The 19,934-nt window shown below is 40.4% G+C and overlaps 2 protein-coding genes across 2 annotated transcripts in view; both read left to right on the top strand.

Annotated features, from left to right (window-relative positions):
• The window catches only part of LOC102300575, a 10,974-nt gene extending 2,122 nt beyond the window's left edge, over nucleotides 1–8,852 (top strand). The window contains exons 2-7 of the mRNA XM_042220586.1: nucleotides 1,050–1,142; nucleotides 1,573–1,668; nucleotides 3,532–4,164; nucleotides 5,925–6,168; nucleotides 6,263–6,361; nucleotides 7,999–8,852. Of these exons, the coding sequence (XP_042076520.1) occupies nucleotides 1,050–1,142; nucleotides 1,573–1,668; nucleotides 3,532–4,164; nucleotides 5,925–6,168; nucleotides 6,263–6,361; nucleotides 7,999–8,186 (1,353 nt within the window). The 3' untranslated portion in view covers nucleotides 8,187–8,852. The remainder of the gene's footprint in view (nucleotides 1–1,049; nucleotides 1,143–1,572; nucleotides 1,669–3,531; nucleotides 4,165–5,924; nucleotides 6,169–6,262; nucleotides 6,362–7,998) is intronic.
• Nucleotides 8,853–10,196: 1,344 nt separating this feature from the next.
• The window catches only part of c6 (complement component 6), a 27,563-nt gene continuing 17,825 nt past the window's right edge, over nucleotides 10,197–19,934 (top strand). Inside the window, exons 1-4 of the mRNA XM_042220585.1 lie at nucleotides 10,197–10,659; nucleotides 10,911–11,083; nucleotides 11,831–11,961; nucleotides 17,616–17,754. Of these exons, the coding sequence (XP_042076519.1) occupies nucleotides 10,528–10,659; nucleotides 10,911–11,083; nucleotides 11,831–11,961; nucleotides 17,616–17,754 (575 nt within the window). The 5' untranslated portion in view covers nucleotides 10,197–10,527. The remainder of the gene's footprint in view (nucleotides 10,660–10,910; nucleotides 11,084–11,830; nucleotides 11,962–17,615; nucleotides 17,755–19,934) is intronic.

Genomic DNA, 19,934 nt, shown 5'->3' with positions numbered 1-19,934 from the left:
AATGAGTTTTTTGGGTTCATTGAGAACATGGTTGTTGTTCAATAATAAAATTATTCCTCAAAAATACAACTTGCCTAATAATTCTGCACTCCCTGTAGTGTTCATCTCCAGTAGGTGGTGTAGAGGGTTATCAGATTAATAGCTCACCTTTTGATCACCTCTTTGTCAGCTGATGAAAGAATCCATGTAATCTGTTGAGAATAGATTCCTTAATGTACATCAAAGTTAAAGAGAACATAGTTGTGATTGCTTGCAATGGTAATAAAAGGATTGTGCAAAACATGGAAACATCTCAGCGTGATCTCTACCAGGACCAAAAGAATCGCAGAGACCGATGTTGTTTCACCAAATCCATGTGACAATAAGTGTTTTGATTTTTGAAACATCTCATGTCCAGGATTCATCACATTGCTTCTTAGTGCTCAGATTAACGTCCCTGTAAATCCAAAAAGTCCTGAAGGTGAGTGAAGTCGCACTTTAGTTAACTGTAAAACCCTTGTTCATCCAAATGCTTAACAATCCTTCTGATGACTGCTGTAACACCTCCAGCACCTTCCAGGATTACAGGCCTAGCTTTAAGTGAGTTTAACTTTACACCTTAAATACTAAACAGTAATATCCACATATTTGCTGCAAACTATAAATTTATTTTTTTTATCATCAAAATGAAACAGCTGTGGACCACATGGAGCCTATATCTATTTGCATGTGTAGGCTACTTCCAAAGGTAGTAGCTTTAAAATGATTTGAGCCACTTCAGATCCTATCTGGATCCACATCATCAAGCGATTGAACTAATTGATTTCCAGCCTCCAACTTCCGACTCAGAAATCAATCTCTGTACATGTGGTTTTCCTAATGCCTCTGGAAGAGAGATGGGAGGAGGACTCTTCAAACAACCAATTGTTTGTATTCACAGCTGATTATTTCAGCTGACAGTTTGAATGTCCAAATATTTTTGTCATTAGTTTTTGTCCTTTATTTGAGAGTCAGGACCAGTGCAGGTGGGTTCATCATTATGCATTGACAGCCTTTGTCACCATGTACAGATGAAGGACCCACTGCAGGAAAATATGCAGAGATCCATGCTGCGCTGCAGGAAGTGTCGGAAAAGCATCATAGACTCAACATGTTTGTTAACGGTAACAGTTTATTTTAAAATCCTAAATGTGTTTTCTTTCATTAACTTCATAGTTTACTTTAGGAGACGTTTTATGGTATTTGATTGGGAAATTAATGTGTGACAGAAGCTAAAACAAAACTCACAAAAAAGCAAATTTGGCCCAGTCTTTTAATGCGGCTTCAGTTCATTGAGGTTTATGTACCAGACCTCAAACTAATAGAGCTCTAGTCCACAGATGTACAAAGGAGTTCATGGTCGACCCAATAACTAAAGGTGCTTAGGTCCCATGGCTGCAAAACGAGCCCAAATCATCACCACCTCCACCACTGGACTGTAGAAAGTCGTGTGAAAACATCCTTTCTCACATGGCACTAACTGGCTATCAGTACCTGAGAAGCTGTTTTTTGTAAACAGTCTCGGCTGTCTGTGTGTTTTTTGCTTTGGAGCAGATTCCGTACACAGATGAAGCCTCTGCTGATGTTTGCAGTATTTGGCACCTCGATGTTGACACATTACCAGAGTGGATTTTGACCTCAGTTCACCAAGTGAGTGTGACCCGTGTGAACAAAGATAATATGTCAACATTTTTTTTTTATTTATTTATTTTTTTTTTTTTAAAGCTGTGTTGACTGTTATTGTTGGAAGAGGAGCAAGAAACTGAAAAAAGTTAATCATTAAGCTTTGTGTCCTTGCTTTCTGGTTATGTACCTTCAGTTCTTAAACATGCTTTTATTCAACCCGTTTTAAAGAAGAATAACCTGGATCATAGTGATTTTGCCAACTATAGACTGATTTCCAAGCTTCCTTTCTTGGCTAAAATCCTTGAAGGTGGTTCTACTTCAACTGCAGACCTACCTGGACGAGAATAATATAAATGATAAATTCCAATCAGCCTTTAAACTACATCATAGCACTGAATCAGCGCTGCTTCGTGTTTTTAATGATCTTTTACTTATGGCTGATAATGGTCGTCCTTCTGTTTTAGTTCTATTGGATCTTTCATCTGCATTTGATATGGTTGACCATAACATCCTAGTCGCAAGATTAGAGCACTCTGTTGGCATCAAGGGCACTGCCTTGGACTGGTTCAAATCTTACCTCTCCAATCGGCTCTCTTTGGTACATCTGGCCTCATCTTCCTCTCCCCCTGTACCTGTTTGCTGTGGTGTCCCCCAGGGTTCTGTGTTAGGCCCGACCCTTTTCTCACTGTATATGCTTCCTTTAAGCGCTATCTTTGAGAAATACCACATTGCTTTTCACTATTATGCGGATGACATCCAGATTTATTTTGAGTTAAATGATGATCTCGCTTTATCTTTAAATAACTTTCGTGAGTGCATGAGTGAGGTCAAGAAATGGCTGTTGGCAAATACTCTTATTCTCAATGAAAAAAAGACTGAAATCATGATTTTTGGCAGTAATGCCCTTCGCGCCAAACTTCAAGATGCCTTTGGCTTTCTTACTAGTTCTTTCTCTGATACTGTCAGGAATCTGGGTGTCTTGTTTGACAGCTCCTTTAAACTTGATAAACAGGTGTCTGCTGTTGTCAGATCTAGTTTTTATCAGCTTCGTCTTATCTCCAGGGCCAGACACTATATCCCGTATAATGACTTAGAAAAGCTCATTCATGCTTTTTTAACGTCAAGACTAGACTACTGTAACTCACTCTATTCTGGTCTCCATGTTACCCTTCTACATAGATTACAGACAGTTCAGAATGCTGCGGCACGTATTCTAACTAAAACCAAGAAGTTTGACCATATTACTCCTGTTCTTGCTGAGCTGCATTGGCTGCCTATTAAATACCGCATTCAATTTAAAATATTGCTGTTTACTTATAAAATTATCAATAATACTGCACCAACCTATCTTAAGGAACTTTTAAACCCTTATGTCCCTGCCAGGGCTTTAAGGTCATCCTCGCAGTTATTGTTAGTTCAGCCCAGATCTCGGTTGAAATCTAGAGGCGATCGATCGTTTGCCTTTGCTGCACCTGAGTTATGGAACAGCCTCCCGATTGGCATCCGGGAGTCGGATTCTATTTTTTCTTTTAAAGCACGCCTTAAAACTTATCTTTTTGAACTTGCCTTCTCTACCCTTAAATGCTGACTTGTTAACTGCGACCTATTGCATTAACTTTTTACTATTCCTTCATTCTTGGTGTTCTCTATCATGCGGCACTGGGTCTGATATAATCTATGTGCTGCAGTCCATTTTATCAGTGGCTTTTTACTGTGAACATTGTCTGCTGTTCTTATTATATTGATATTAATGTTCTTAACTGTATTATTTTATTGTTTTTTTTGTAAAGCACTTTGGTATGCCTAAGGCTTTTAATGTGCTCTATAAATAAAGGTGGTTGTTGTTGTTGTTGTTGTTGTTGTTGTTTGTTCCTTTGGTGTCCCCAGACCCAGTGGACTGCTGGAAAACTCAACTGCCAGAATTGTAGAGCTCGCCTGGGAGGCTTCAACTTCATTAATCGCAGTCAGTGTCCCTGTGGCACTGACGCCTCCATTCACTTCAGCAAAAGCTGCCTGGATTACGACCACAAGCACTCCATCCTGATGGGCCAGCCTTTAAGGTCGAGGCTCAACAGGGGACAGATGGACATTTCTCAGAATCCCGAGGAGAGGGCTGAGTTTAGCACGACTACACTGGATAGATTTCAGGATTTTAACTGTGCTGCTACAATGCCCCATGAGAGTCCTATGGAGGCCTCAAATCCACAAACTGATGGACGAACTCCTGTAGAAAGAGAAAATGCTCGCTGGAAGAGTGTGCCAGCTTCCTGTGGTTGTGATTTTTACCCTGATGTTGTCTCACATCCTGCAAGCGAGCAGCTTCACACAGATGGTGAAGCCTCTTCATCTGTTTCTGAGGGTACCCAGCCGCCTCTGGATCAGCATCTCCTGCTAACAGAGGAGGGTGTTGAGTCTTCTGTAGAGACTGCAGCTCTCTGCGACGAGGTCTCTGATCCTGCTGTGTTTCTCAGAAGGAGATGGATCTCTGACAGTGTCTCTGAGCATGAGGAAGAACCAGTGGTATATTCATTTTTATTTATTTTCTCTCTGTTTGGATTTATTGTAAACTGTCTTTAACCTGCCAGACCACGTGATTACGTGTGAGTACAGAGTAGTAGAAGTAATGGTCAAGTGAATTCTCGACTCTGTTACTGACTTTCATCCCAAAACCACACTGAGTATTTCCAGTGTTCAGAATGCATCTGAATTTGGGAGGGGGGGCTGAAACCTTGGCAAGGTTATTTCCCATTTTCAGTCTAACTTAGCAGCCAAGAGAGTTTTAAGGCACGGTTAACCTCATTCTCATATAGCAATGTATGCTGTAGCCTACCATAGCTGGTGGGCAGATAACTTCCAAAGTGAGCAGCAAAGTGGTCCAATGGGATTGTCACCTACAGCAAGAAGGTCCTGGGTTCAAATCCAATGACTAGGACCTCTGTGCGAGGTTTGCATGTTTTCCCCATGTCTGCGTGCTCTGGCTTCCTCCCACACTCCATAGACCAGCATATTGGGTTAAACTGTGATTCTAACTTGGCTGTAAGTGTGAATGTGGGTGCAGCTGGTTGTTTTTCTCTCCAATTTAACTCTGTGACAGATTGATGACCCTGTGTTCCCAACCTCTTGCCCCCTGATAGACAGCCCAAACTTGTGGTTAAACTGTCTGCTTGCATACCAGTGGGGGAAAAAAAAAAAATTCACTAGCTGATAGATTCTGTTGTTTGAGCTGCTAAATAAGTGACGTGTGTTATTGTCTCAGCCTCAAATCTCTGTCGGCTCCCCACCCTCAAACAGCCTTGGTAAAAAAGAGAAGAACCATATGAAGAGTGTGAGACTGAAACAAAGGAGGAGAGAGAGAGATGGCTGCAACACCAGAAGGAGAAAGCACTGGTGAGAGAGCAAAGTTCACACTGAGTTAGTGTCAGTATGAAGGATGCAATCAAGTGGCAGCTGCTGTGGCTGAAAAAGGAAGCCAACATGGAAGTGCTGAAAACTGCAGCTTCTCCAATGATTCCTTCATTCTAGCTCAAAAAGCAGGGCAGACCCCATTATCATGGTAAAATACCCCAAAACATTACAGCATAAAAAATCTGTTTGGCACAGAATGGGGGCTTTGGCCTCTGTGGATAGTTTTCCCTTCATAACAACTCTATTTTAAGACTGAAACTTGAGGCTGTGGCTGCTTTATTTGATGGACTTCACCTAAGTGTTTGTATGTTGGTGACTTTTAGATGCATTTTAATAAAATGATCTGATTTGGCTTGCTGTGTATAGATGAAGACCAAATGCATGAAGGCCGTGCTTCAGTTGTGGTTAGCGAAAATCCAGTGTTTTAGTAGTCTGCTGTTTGGCACTAATCAGCTGAAGTGCGTTTCCCTGTGGTGTGCAAAAGTCTGTGAACTGAAGTGACATGGTAAAGAAGAGTGTGCCAAAATTCCTCCACAATGATGTGAGAGACTGAGTCATACAGAAAATCATTACTTAAAGTTGCTGTTGAAGGTGGTTCTAGATGCTGTTGAATCATGGAGTGTAGTTTCATATGACTGCCTGGAGTCCTGTGAAAACCTTCAGACATAACTGTATCCGTAAGTGTAGAAAAACTCTGTATAAGAACCAGTGCAGTTACCATATGCATGTAATAATGAGCAGGACTTAAATTATTTTAGATACAAGATTCAAAATGTGATCTGGGCAGTTTCTCCTCCAAAGTATGCTTGTAGAAGCGTTTTTTTTCCCTCCGCCGTTTGGGACCAAAAAATAAAAACTTGGATGTTTATGTCCAGGCTGAACGTGTGAGAGTTTTGCTGCTGGATGATGATGATGAGGAGGAGGAGGAGCACCAGGAGAACAGGGAGAACCTCACCTGTGCCGTCTGTCTGGATGTCTACTTCAGTCCTCACAGAAGTCAGGCCTGTGGTCATGTCTTCTGTGAGCCATGTCTTCGCGCACACGCCATGAACAGTGGAAATGACAAGACCACCTGCCCTCTCTGCCGGGATGTCATCTTATACACCAACTTACAAACTGGTACGTTTGTTAATTCGCTCTTTGTGTTCAGAATAGCAAACATTTTCTGGTGAGGATATGCTCTTTAGTTTGTCCCCTGTTCTGTCTTCTTCAGAGCTCGATCAAAGGGCAAAAACCTTTTTCCCAAAACTTTACAAGGCTCGCAAGTGTGAATTTGAGGCTTCGCCATGTGCATCATGGCCTCTGCCTGAAGGTGAGAAGCTTTGCTGTTTAGTTTAATTTGTTTTTATTTGACTAGGAAGTGTTTCCAGTGTAATACTGTGACAGAAAAGTCTGGATTATCCCGTTTCTGTGAAGGCTGACAAAAGCAAAAATGCATGAAGTAGTTTTCAGTCTCAGCTCACATTGCATCAGGACCTTGGTTCTGAGGAAGCAATAAATGGTATTGCTTTATCGCCTTGCTTTAGTGTCTGTAGGGTATTTTATCTTTACACAGCTGGTTGTAAACTGTTAAAACAATAACTGAAACTGGAGTTAAAATCGATATAGTTAGGTTTGCAAACCAGGCAGAGCATTCCTCCACTTAAAAGCTTTTAGTCTCTTATGGTGGATAGATGATTCAATTTTATTTATACAGCACCAAATCACAACATCAGTCACCTCAAGGTGCTTTATATTGTAAAATAGACGCTACAATAATACTTCCTGTGATAACTGTGACACCCAGAGAAAGAAGCATCAGAACTTAAAGTTTTGGAATGGGACCAGTTCTGATTTGACAATAGATATTTATGTCTTTGGGAAATATATAATTTTCAATTCTTTAAATGTAACACACTTATGTACACTTGGGGTTGTGATATATGTATGTATTCACTTGAACCCCTTAGTTGTGTGCCTGAGGTGACCATATTGGAGTTATTCCCTCTTACTCACAAACAAATCCAAGAGAAGATGACATTGTGTGAAACTGAGGAGTGTGTGGAGCAGTCTGAAGCCTGAGCTTCTGGTTTCTCGATCAGGGCATAAAACCATAATTATGTTTGTTTTGAGATCATGATTATTTACCACTATTATGGTCACTTTTTTCACTTGAGCTTTAATTAAAATTCAAATGAAATATACTCAAAATGTTAATAAATAAATGAACTAAACCTTTCACAGCAGCCTGGCAACGAGTGAATCTGGACTTTCATGGAGAAACAAGAGTAAAAGAAAAGTTTGCTGAAGGGCAAAAGGAGTAAATTATTGAACAGAATGCAGTTCAGTTCACTCATTTTGTTTTAATACTTGTTATAAATCCAAATTAATTACTCGGATAACCTCTATTATTTTTACATGTTCAGACATGTCATGTCTAATGTGAGTATCTAGCACTGGAACAGTAATAGAACCTAAAATAAGGAAAAAACCTGAGTCCCATTTTTAAAAAAAAAAAAAAAAGTCTGGTTTTCTAACTTGAATTCTTTATGTAGAGCTCCTTATGTTATTGCAGATCAAAGGTAAAGGAAAGAAACTGATGAGAGATTGAAGGATCTGATGGTTGTGAATAGACTCAGGCAGAATTACCAGATGAAGGTTTCTGGCTGAGGAAATGATGTGTAGTGCGCTTATCTGCCGAATGAATTGAATATTTTCATATGTTTATCTGTTTCATCTAAAAGCTAATCATTGTTTTATAGGTTTAATATTCTTCCACTTTTTAAAATTCTGCTCTTATCTGCGCTTGTATTTGGAGATTTTTTTTTTCCTGTTAAACATGTATCACTTTGTAAAATATAAAACTTGTATTTCTGTTGTTTAAAAAAATAACATTTTGAACCTCTGCACAAATAATGACATTACACACAAATTCATTAAATGTGGAACATTTCATCTCTTTCTCATTAGGTATCAGAGACGAAGATTTTCCCGTGCTTCATTTTTACGGAGTGCAATTGGGCCACATTTTGTTAAAGATATTTTTTGTCATCAGCTGCATCCTGTGCTGTGTCCTGGTTCTAGTGTTCCTCTGTTTTATCCTATTCCTCTACTGTTTTAGACCTTATGGTCTAATCGCATCATTTCTTCCAGATTAGGCCTACTGAATCGCATGTCGGATGTTAATAGAGTCCGGGAATACCTCCGAAATGGAGGGCATGTGAGACATTTGCAGAAATTGTTGAGAAAAGTTTATAGTATTGAGTGTGATTAGGGTTTAATAACTACCTAATTACTTGAAAAATCTTCAGTCTGATGATTTTTGTCCTGCTAACATAACAAAGCACAGAACTGCAAAACTGAGCTTCTTGTGTCATGTTCACTAAGGTCACTTGACAGCAATTTGAATTTTGAATGCCATATTTCTTAAATTCAAAGGTGCCAAGCTTTGAGGCATCACCTGAAGACGACCGTATCAGTGTGTTGTTTTGTTTTTTTTTTTGTTTTTTTTTATTTATTTATTTATTTTTGGGGGTTTTTTGTTTTTTTTTCAACCATCTGCTGAAAACTCAATTTCATAGGTCTTTAATTTCTGTCCGTCATGTTTCACAACGTATGGATGTGAAAAAACTTTAATGTAAGTACATATCCTTGACTTATGTACACTTCATCCAAACTGTGAAGCACTTTGTGTTTTCAAAAGTGCCATCCAAAGATCTTGCTGCTGTTCCATTTTCTGTATTAAATGTAGAGACACGCTGCTTCTGTGAAATGTAATCCATACCAGGAGTCTCAATAAAGGTTAGCTGGCTGATTTTTTTTTTTTTTTTTTTTTTTTTTTTTTTTTTTTTTTTTTTGGCTGAAAATGTGTTTTTATTTATGGTTTTTAACTCATTGGGAAATGCTAAACTATAATAACTCTGCTCGGTCCACCTGTTTTGGGCACTTTCTCTCATTCTTCTCAGACCCTCTCAAGCTCTGTCAAGTTTGACGGGGAGCGCTGGTGCACAGCCGTTTTCAGATCAGTCGAATTAGTCTGGGTCCTGACTGGGCCACTTAAGGGTGCTCACAGAGTGGGCCCAAAGCCCCTCCTTTGTCTCTCTTTACCCAGCTAAATCAGCAAACGCCTGGTCAGGAGCAGGTTTTAAATTGTGGTTTAAAAATGGCTGAAGCACCATGTAATTAAATGATTAAAATTCTCTGCTGTCGCAATGTCGTTCTTTAGTAAAACCACGATATAAAGCACAAAATGTGCATTGCATAGTTGCATGCAATAATGTGGTGATGGAGAAAATCTATACATGTTCTTATACTTGATTCTAATCTAAATCAGTATCTGCTGACAAAGTAAAACCCTAAATCACCACATTAATGTTTTTCTGTCCCAGTATATTTTGCGTTTTACTGTTACGTTTGTTTTATTCATTTCAGATTTTTATCATCATCTAACTGTGAGTCTGATTGGCGCAGGCAGTACTCGGAGAGCATTTTGGTCAGAAGTCACATGACCTTGATATTTGAGCATACATGGCGCCTGCAGCAGAGAGCCTGGTTTAACAGATAAAGTTGATAACCACCATAATGATGCTGGTTATTTCACACTGGGGTCTGAGGTTGCATCAAGCTAGCTTAAAGCACAGGAAGCTGTAATCTAGCCATCAAGTGTCTGTATTTTGAAGCCTAGTTTCTTTACATACATGACATAACAGCAAAAAAGATGGATGAAGTTACATGATTCATTCATTCAAGTCATACTTTGAAGCCTTGAGATGAGCATTTATGCTGACAAGGTCTTGGTTTTTTAAAAAAAAGAAGTTACCCCATGTCTGATATTGGAGTTGTTTCCAGGACTCCTTTTTTAATAAGGTGGCACACTGGGGACTAAAAACACGTAACTTTGTTTTCACCTGTTCTTTTGTAGTGAATATCTTCATTTAAACCAGGGATGTCAAACTTAATGTCATAGGCCACATGCAACCCACTTCGACCATTGAAAGGGAGGTGGGCTGCTGCCCCCACAGTCCACTTCGCACACGCCCCTGACTGATATGCATAAGTAGGTAATGAGTTTAAATAACGTGCATCTCGTGGATGCAAGAAAAATCATATCGTTTGTCCTGTATGCACAGAAACGGTTAATTTTCAGTCGGAGGGTGACGACTTGTTTTGCCGTTGGCTCTCTCTGTATCCTCCGCACACGTGAGCGTGGGGCGGAAGACGGAGGAGCCTCCCTGTCGGCCTTCAGGAGGGGCTGAAGGTGACTCCGCTCGGCTGGGATGTGGAGGGAGCTGCTGGGATATCTGTTCTGATCCTGTTCTGGGGAACAGTCACGCACCGCTGCGGGAGGGGGCTTTAGGCATTAAGCAGGGGGGCGAAAAAAGAAAAGCCCACACCCAGCAGCGTCTGCGTGTCGTCTTCTCCACAGAGGACACAGCAGCCACCAGAAAAGAGGGCATCGCTGGCTGCGTCTGGCTCGGCTCCGGTGGTGGGTGTGCATGCATGTGTTCTGCACCGTACGGGCGGAAAAAACGCCCAAGATCCACAGGGAGCATCTTTCCGCTCGGTAAAGCGGCGCAGACGGAGACGGATCGCCGGGAGAGTACTGAGGGGGCTGTGGACGACAGCAGGATGGTGGGTACTGAAATAAGGATCGTAGTCATGTCTGTTAATGATTAACTTGAGCTCAGCTCTGCACCAAAGGACAGATTCATGCGTGTAAATCCGACTTTTTTACGCGCAGGTGCAGCAGCATTGGCGCATAATGGATAAAAAGCGTCGCGATGAGCCGCATTAAGAGTGTGTTTGTTGTATTTGTTGCATTTGAAATCACACACAGTAATATCGTGTCCTTCCTGATCGTCTGATGGTTTGTTTTCCTTAAGACTGTGCAGGAATTCAACACCCTCGTAGCGCTGTACCGGGAGCAGGTCATCTCCGTCGGCGAGATCTCCGCCGACTGTCCTTCTCTGCGGGCTCAGATGCACCACACACGGTCCAAAGGATGCTCCATGGCCCGGGCTGCGCACCAGGACCTCGCCGTCATCTCTGTTTCGGGGTTAGACACGAGTTTGAATGATAATATTTTTTTTAAGAAGAAACTGTGGCTCCCTCATTTATTGAATTTATTTTGTCTTTTTTTAAAACGTTTATGAGCTAACGTTTATTCAGGTAGAACAGGTGAGCATCACAGAGTGTATTTTAAGTTAAATCAGTAAAGCAACAATTTTGAAAAAGGAGTCAGTGATAGATTTTATCCACAGTTAGTCACACATATACACATATTTTATTTTATTAAGTGAAGGTTAAATATGCTAGATACTAGGTGTTCCCAATCAGGGATACATACAAGCGGGATACTAATCAATCAGTTATCTAAACAACTACAACTGATGAATTAGCTTTGAGCAGAAAAGGTAACAGTTAATGCAAAATAAGACTTAGAATATAGACAAAATAAATTGATTTGTGACTGTAATAGAAAAGTAATGATCAAAATAAAAGGTAGGAATAAAAGGTTGAAAAAGCACGATTAGAAAAATATTACATGCATTAAACAGTTTAATATAAACTTAACAGAAAAACGTGGCTAAATTATGAATGAAAAGTTATAGATTATTGTTGATTTGAGACCACAAAAATGAAAAAAAAAACCAACAAAAAATGGTTTAAATACAGTAAAAATATAAGTAGAACTTATTTAGCTAAAAGTTTGTCTAGCAGTTTAATTGTTACGTATTGGTGTGGAATAACAGATGAAACTATTGACTGTGAGTGTCTGATTCTCCTCTCCTTAATGCTGCAGTCCAGAGGACGGGGAGATCCATCCCGAGATCTGTCGGCTCTTCATCCAGCTGCAGTGCTGTCTGGAGATGTTCATAACGGAGATGCTCAAGTCGATGTGCCTGCTGGGGGTGCTGCAGCTACACAGAAAAAGTACAGTTACAGTAGTGAACACACGGTGTGATGATGCTGAATTGCTGAGTAAAGATAAAAAATAAAAACCGCCTGTGGCCAGGTGTTTGAGTGTAGTATTTAAAAGCCAAGTGTCGTATTTAAAAGCTTTAAAAATCAAGTGTTACTCCCAACTGATTACATTTTGCTTTCAGATAACAAGAATATTATTATTGTTGTTTTAACTACCTTCCAAGTGCAATATGCTGCTACCATGGATATTATGTTTTGGTTTGTTTGGGCTGTGTTCGTATAGTCGGAGTAATTGGATATATATGCCCAATAACGCACAGTACAGATGTTTGATGCAGCTTGATGAGATACAGACTTTACAACCTGAAATCCCCAAAAGACCTGAGTGGATGTTTGTGGTTCAACTTATAAATATTTCTGACGTATATGGAGAAAAAAGTTCCGTGTTTTCCAGGCAGTTGTGCAGCATGTCTTGCATTTTGTGCTAATGGCTCAGTCACACTTGGAGTAAAAGTAGAACACCGGTCTCCTTGTGACTAGTATAACACCAGGTGATTGCAGTGATTATTCTTCACTTTCATCAACCAGTTGCAAGTCGTTGCAGTAACCAATTGCTTGTTCAGAGGTGACAAATTCATCTTCTGGGGGAACACATTTGTGTACAGGTCGCCTCATGGTAGCTGCTATCTCCAACCAATCTCACTCCGATTTGTGAATGATCACCGTGTAACAGCACTTTGACCAGACCCTTTGTCACTGTGCAGTTAAGTTGCCATCCTGCAGCAACTACATCACTACTTGTACACTACAGTGAATTTCTGCACCAGATACAGTGGCTTGCAAAAGTATTCGGCCCCCTTGAACTCTCCCACATTTTGTCACATTACAGCCACAAACATGAATCAATTTTACTGGAATTCCACGTGAAAGACCAATACAAAGTGGTGTACACGTGAGAAGTGGAACGAAAATTATACATGATTCCAAACATGGTGACTCTGGACAAGCTGCAGAGATCTACAGCTCAGGTGGGGGAATCTGTCCATAGGACAACTATTAGTCATGCACTGCACAAAGTTGGCCTTTATGGAAGAGTGGCAAGAAGAAGGCCATTGTTAACAGAAAACCATAAGAAGTCCTGTTTGCAGTTTACAACAAGCCATGTGGGGGACCCAGCAAACATGTGGAAGAAGCTGCTCTGGTCAGATGAGACCAAAATGGAACTTTTTGGCCAAAATGCAAAACGCTATGTGTGGTGGAAAACTAACACTGCACATCACTCTGAACACACCATCCCCACTGTCAAATATGGTGGTGGCAGCATCATGCTCTGGGGGTGCTTCTCTTCAGCAGGGACAGGGAAGCTGGTCAGAGTTGATGGGAAGATGGATGGAGCCAAATACAGGGCAATCTTGGAAGAAAACCTCTTGGAGTCTGCAAAAGACTTGAGACTGGGGCGGAGGTTCACCTTCCAGCAGGACAACGACCCTAAACATAAAGCCAGGGCAACAATGGAATGGTTTAAAACAAAACATATCCATGTGTTAGAATGGCCCAGTCAAAGTCCAGATCTAAATCCAATCGAGAATCTGTGGCAAGATCTGAAAACTGCTGTTCACAAACGCTGTCCATCTAATCTGACTGAGCTGGAGCTGTTTTGCAAAGAAGAATGGGCAAGGATTTCAGTCTCTAGATGTGCAAAGCTGGTAGAGACATACCCTAAAAGACTGGCAGCTGTAATTGCAGCAAAAGGTGGTTCTACAAAGTATTGACTCAGGGGCTGAATAATTACGCACACCCCACTTTTCAGTTATTTATTTGTAAAAAATGTTTGGAATCATGTATGATTTTCGTTCCACTTCTCACGTGTACACCACTTTGTGTTGGTCTTTCACGTGGAATTCCAATAAAATTGATTCATGTTTGTGGCTGTAATGTGACAAAATGTGGAAAAGTTCAAGGGGGCCGAATACTTTTGCAAGCCACTGTATGGCACTTTAGATCAGTTATTGCATTGTAGCATGTCACCGATGTGCAGCCTATTTGCAAGTCACGTTCATCATGCACACTGTTAAGATAAGTTTGCTTCGCTGACATCTCCAACGGTTTTCTAAGGGTGATGTATCATAAGGAATCAGTTTAGTTTGTTATTATTTAATGCTGAACTTAGTTGAAGAGTATATGTATGTGTTTTGATCTTCATTGCCTCCAATTTTAATCTTTCTCCAGATCAAAATATGTCCACAAATAAATAAGTTTAGATATTACTAAGGAAACAAATTAAATTATAAACAAGCTGCAAATACAGATTGGTTTTTTGTTTTTTTACATTGCACCCTTTACTAATGTTATGAATCAAGTTTCACCCCGGTTCTTTTTATTCCTCCGGGCATGCCCAGAGACGGCCCGGGACTAGTAGTACATCTTTCACAAAAACCTTTTATTCATCTTTATTCATCTTCATTTAAGCATGCATTTCTAGAACAGCGGTCCCCAACCCCTGGGCCTCGGACCGGTACCGGTCCGTGAGTCGTTTGGTACCGGGCCGCGAGAGTTGAGGCTCAGGTGTGAAATGTATGGTTTTCAGGGTTTTTATCGGTTTTCAGCGTTATTTTGTTATCGTTTTTATCGTTTACTCGGTTTTCCTGGGTCTTTTCGCGTGTGTTATGAATAAATTTTCTTTTTTTCGGTACCGATACTAGTTTTATTTTGTTGTATTTATCCGCGACACCTTAAAGGCCGGTCCATGAAAATATTGTCGGGCATAAACTGGTCCGTGGCGCAAAAAAGGTTGGGGACCGCTGTTCTAGAAGCAAGGCCGGTGTCCCTCTGAAAATCTTCCACTCCTTTGTTTGTTACAGTCAGCTTTATAGAAGCGACCCCATCATAAAACCCCCATGGTGTGCTGCAAACAAAAAGTTTGTGTGTGTATGCACCAGTACCTGAGTGAGTGTGCATGTAAGTGTGGGTGTGTCGTAACAGCCAAAGCACTGTGTGTGTGTGTCTCTGTATACGTGACTTCCTGGGGGTCATAAAAGTAATCTCCTCATCCAAGCTACACCAAATTCCTCTAGACAACATACAAAACACAGTTAACATATTACAAACACTGAGACTCCCACTCTGCATCCACTGGGCCATTGGCCTCTTATTGTCTTACATTTACAGATAAGCATGTGGAGAGTCTCCTGCAAACCTGCTTCTAAGTTATAACAATTATGAGTTTTTATTAAAGGTACAAGCATCAGCATCAGCAATCCCCAACTGTAGCTTCCTGTCTCCTTTTATGACAGCAGACCCCCAGTGTCAATAAATTCCTTTCCCTCTAAACAATTACACACACTCGCAAGCCTACAGCTAAGCCAAACTGAAACACAGACAAATCCTTCCCTATTCCTCTGATCTAAGCAAATAAAACATTATATTGTAATAATTATTTTCTTGTACTCACAAATCCCTCTTTTGATCTGCCCCATGGCAGATCAACAATACACTATAGTCACTTCTCCCCTGTAATATTCAACATTTTCCCAAGAACACACTGTAATAGCATAATCAACATATAGCCTGCAAACACAGTTCCCTTCACTCATAAATCCAGTAATCCTGTAGTAAAAAAAACATCAACCAGTTGTGTCCTGTTATAAATCACATGATCAAATCACATGAAGAACTGTAATGCTGTTGAAAAGAGAATGCAAATGTTAGCGCTGCGCAGGTGTATACACACTTTCTCACAGTGACCTCTGTGAGCAACACAAGCCCATGAATAACACACCGCTGGTAAATCCACAAACACAGAAAGTGCCATTTAAAAGGTCAAATCGGTATGGCCCAAAGCTCATGCAACCTAGGATGTTGCTGTCATCTTTCTGCTCCTGTAAAAAGAAACATACATAGATTCATCCACCCTTTTGTCCTGTCTAGGTGGAGGTTAACCTTGAGTAGTGGTCAAGTTAGTCAAGTCTTGTGAGCTTTTGTCAGCTTTTACCAGTCAGTCAGTTTTGGGTTTTTTATTGTTTTGTTTTTTTTTCACTCATTCATTCATTCATTCTTTCTTTGCTGATAGTGGAATCGATCGTCGCATTTCGTTTCCACCCTCAGCAAAATGACGTCATTTCAAAAGAAAAAGAAGAATTTAGACTGGATTACCTCGCTGAATCCTTTTTGGGCAGGGACTCATTTTCTAATTGTCCCAAATAAGTGACTTTCTCCTGAGCCCATTGTAATTTTGGAGAAACTCACTTGCAACGGTTTTCTCGACGTGTCGTATAGAGCTTTTAATTCCCATCGTGCAGATCTGCTTAAAGAAAAGAAATTCCCAAACAAAACTCTCAAACAAAACTCCCAGTGCACTGTTCAAAAACCAAAATAAATAAATAAAATAAAAATAACCAATCAAAATGAAAAATAAAAATACAGAAGCCCGGTCTTAGGACTTGTCTCAGAATATTCTTCCTCTATTAGGTGAAAACACACCAAATCTAAAACTTGGTGAAAAAGAAAAATACCTCAGCCAATTAAATCCCCAAAACTTTCATCAACCAACCAATGATCAGATTGAAATGATCAGTTTCTTCCTTTGTCCCCAGGTGTGTGCCACGGTAAAACCTTCCCCATACATCAGAAACAAAAAACAAAACAACATTATATTGTAATAATTATGTTCTTGTACTCACACTAACTATCACATTATGTTCTGTTTTTCCCACTGTATAGAAGGAAAATATAAACTTCTGACACTTTTGGGATTTACAGCTTCAGAATTTGGGTTTCTCCATTATTGGACTAATTAAAATATTATTAAGTAAATTATTAAAATACAAAACTTTTATGCAGTTCATTTACATTTAGTCAGGAATTCAGATTGACCTACTGTACTGGACCCTCATCTAGGAATAATTTCTTGTGATCTGCAATTCATTTCTAGTTCACTTGGTAATGAGTTCAAACTGCATTTGTCCAAAAGTGCTGTTTTCGGCTTAAAACACATTTAAATACATATAAATATTAAAGCATTTGCTGAATACTTGTTTTGTTTGCTTATAGTTATTAAAACTAATTATGCTGAACATCAGTAGTTGATAGCTAAGGGCACAATGCAATAAAATATATCATGTGCTATTTTTATATGCACAGTTTTCCCCAGCTCACTGGGGCTTTAGGGGTGACTGCACAGGTTTTGTCCAAGTGCAGTAAATGTTCCTGTTACTTCTAAAAACTGTTTGGCTTAATGAAAAACGAATTAAAATTCTAAAAGTTCATTTACTGCAAAACTGGTGATTTTATTTTGGATCTGCCTGAAACCTCACTGTTGGCCACCTGAAATTCTTATATGCAGGAAAACTCCTGATATATTTAAATGTTATATGTAAATAGCTGTTGAATAAACGTCACAACTTTCCCATTTGAGATTGCAGTGGAGCTGTCATTTTGTATTGAAACAGTAGGGGGAAGCAGAGTGCTGTATTCACGTTCATTACATTTTAAAAACATAATTAAAAAAATGTTAAAAGGAAGAAATAATTTTTGTCAAATGTTAAAACTAAAGTATTTAATTTTCTTGAAATCATGAATTGCATTCCAGATGTAAGTGTTTTATAGTGTGTGAGATTTCTTTGTCAATCATGCTTGAGTGCTGCTGTATTTGTGCGGTTCTGAAGGAACAGACTCGGAGCCAAGGGTGGATTTCAGGCTGGACGAGAGCTCAGATGTTCCCATCCTGGAGGACCGATCCTCCTCTCCCATCGATTTTCCTCAGGAGCAGTGGCTGGTGGGAAATGATATTGAAAACATAGAGAGGTACACGCACTGCACTTGCTTTTAAATTTACAGTGGGCCAAAAAAGTATTTAGTCAGCCACCGATTGTGCAAGTTCCCCCACTTAAAATGATGACAGAGGTCAGTAATTTGCACCAGAGGTACACTTCAACTGTGAGAGACAGAATGTGAAAAAAAAATCCATGAATTCACATGGTAGGATTTGTAAAGAATTTATTCGTAAATTAGGGTGGAAAATAAGTATTTGGTCACCTCAAACAAGGAAAATCTCTGGCTCTCACAGACCTGTAACGTCTTCTGTAAGAAGCTTTTCTGTCCCCCACTCGTTACCTGTATGAATGGCACCTGTTTGAACTCATCATCTGTATAAAAGACACCTGTCCACAGCCTCAAACAGTCAGACTCCAAACTCCGCCATGGCCAAGACCAAAGAGCTTTCGAAGGACACCAGGAAAAGTATTGTAGACCTGCACCAGACTGGGAAGAGTGAATCTACAATAGGCAAGCAGCTTGGTGTGAAAAAATCAACTGTGGGAGCAATCATCAGAAAATGGAAGACATACAAGACCACTGATAATCTCCCTCGATCTGGGGCTCCACGCAAGATCTCATCCCGTGGGGTCAAAATGATCATGAGAACGGTGAGCAAAGATCCCAGAACCACACGGGGGGACCTGGTGAATGACCTGCAGAGAGCTGGGACCAAAGTAACAAAGGTCACCATCAGTAACACACTACAACGGCAGGGAATCAAATCCCGCAGTGCCAGACGTGTTCCGCTGCTGAAGCCAGTGCATGTCCAGGCCCGTCTGAAGTTTGCCAGAGAGCACATGGATGATACAGCAGAGGATTGGGAGAATGTCATGTGGTCAGATGAAACCAAAGTAGAACTTTTTGGTATAAACTCAACTCGTCGTGTTTGGAGGAAGAAGAATACTGAGTTGCATCCCAAGAACACCATACCTACTGTGAAGCATGGGGGTGGAAACATCATGCTATGGGGCTGTTTTTCTGCCAAGGGGACAGGACGACTGATCCGTGTTAAGGACAGAATGAATGGGGCCATGTATCGTGAGATTTTGAGCCAAAACCTCCTTCCATCAGTGAGAACTTTGAAGATGAAACGAGGCTGGGTCTTCCAACATGACAATGATCCAAAACACACCGCCCGGGCAACAAAGGAGTGGCTCCGTAAGAAGCATTTGAAAGTCCTGGAGTGGCCTAGCCAGTCTCCAGACCTCAACCCCATAGAAAATCTGTGGCGGGAGTTGAAAGTCCGTGTTGCTCGGCGACAGCCCCAAAACATCACTGCTCTCGAGAAGATCTGCATGGAGGAATGGGCCAAAATACCAGCTACTGTGTGTGCAAACCTGGTAAAGACCTATAGTAAACGTTTGACCTCTGTTATTGCCAACAAAGGTTATGTTACAAAGTATTGAGTTGTATTTTTGTTATTGACCAAATACTTATTTTCCACCCTGATTTACGAATAAATTCTTTACAAATCCTACCATGTGGATTCATGGATTTTTTTTTCACATTCTGTCTCTCACAGTTGAAGTGTACCTCTGGTGCAAATTACTGACCTCTGTCATCATTTTAGGTGGGGGAACTTGCACAATCGGTGGCTGACTAAATACTTTTTTGCCCCACTGTATATTCTGAAAATGTTTTACCAGTATAAACTCTGTTTTTGTCCAGGATTATCTAAACTACTTATAAAACACTGCTGGTTCTTTGTGTGCAGAGATATGCGAGAGATGCGAAATCTACTCAGCAAACTCAGGGAGACGATGCCCTTGCCACTGAAAAATCAAGGTATGTAATATTTGTTATAGGTAAAATATATGTAAGAGAGTTGATAAAGAAGAATGGAAATCAGAAAAGTCCTTAAAACGTTTCTCCAGAAGGCATTTGGTTTGTTTATGTGGGCAGCTGAAAATTTCAGAAGGTGGAGATTTTGGAACAGGGTCGCTTCTTATTTTGGTCGGCACCCTCTCAGTCCATGGTGATATAAAACTGGCTTCACTGTGGACAGTGACTCTGGTGTTCTAGCAAATTCCAGGTCATGATAGGTTTGAGCCTTGTTGGTTCCTGGGTTTTTTAAAAGTCATCAATGGTTAGATTTTCTAAAGCCTTCAATTAGAGTCCAGAGTAGGTGAAGAAGCCTAGTTCCCCCTCAGACCATTGGAATTACAATA

The sequence above is a fragment of the Haplochromis burtoni genome, unplaced genomic scaffold (genome assembly GCF_018398535.1).
Source record: "Haplochromis burtoni strain Fernald_Lab_line unplaced genomic scaffold, NCSU_Asbu1 Contig_51, whole genome shotgun sequence".
In the NCBI taxonomy this organism is placed as follows: Eukaryota; Metazoa; Chordata; class Actinopteri; order Cichliformes; family Cichlidae; genus Haplochromis; species Haplochromis burtoni.
The sequence above is the reverse complement of the archived record's forward strand: the minus strand, read 5'-3'. Positions and strand labels throughout refer to the sequence as shown.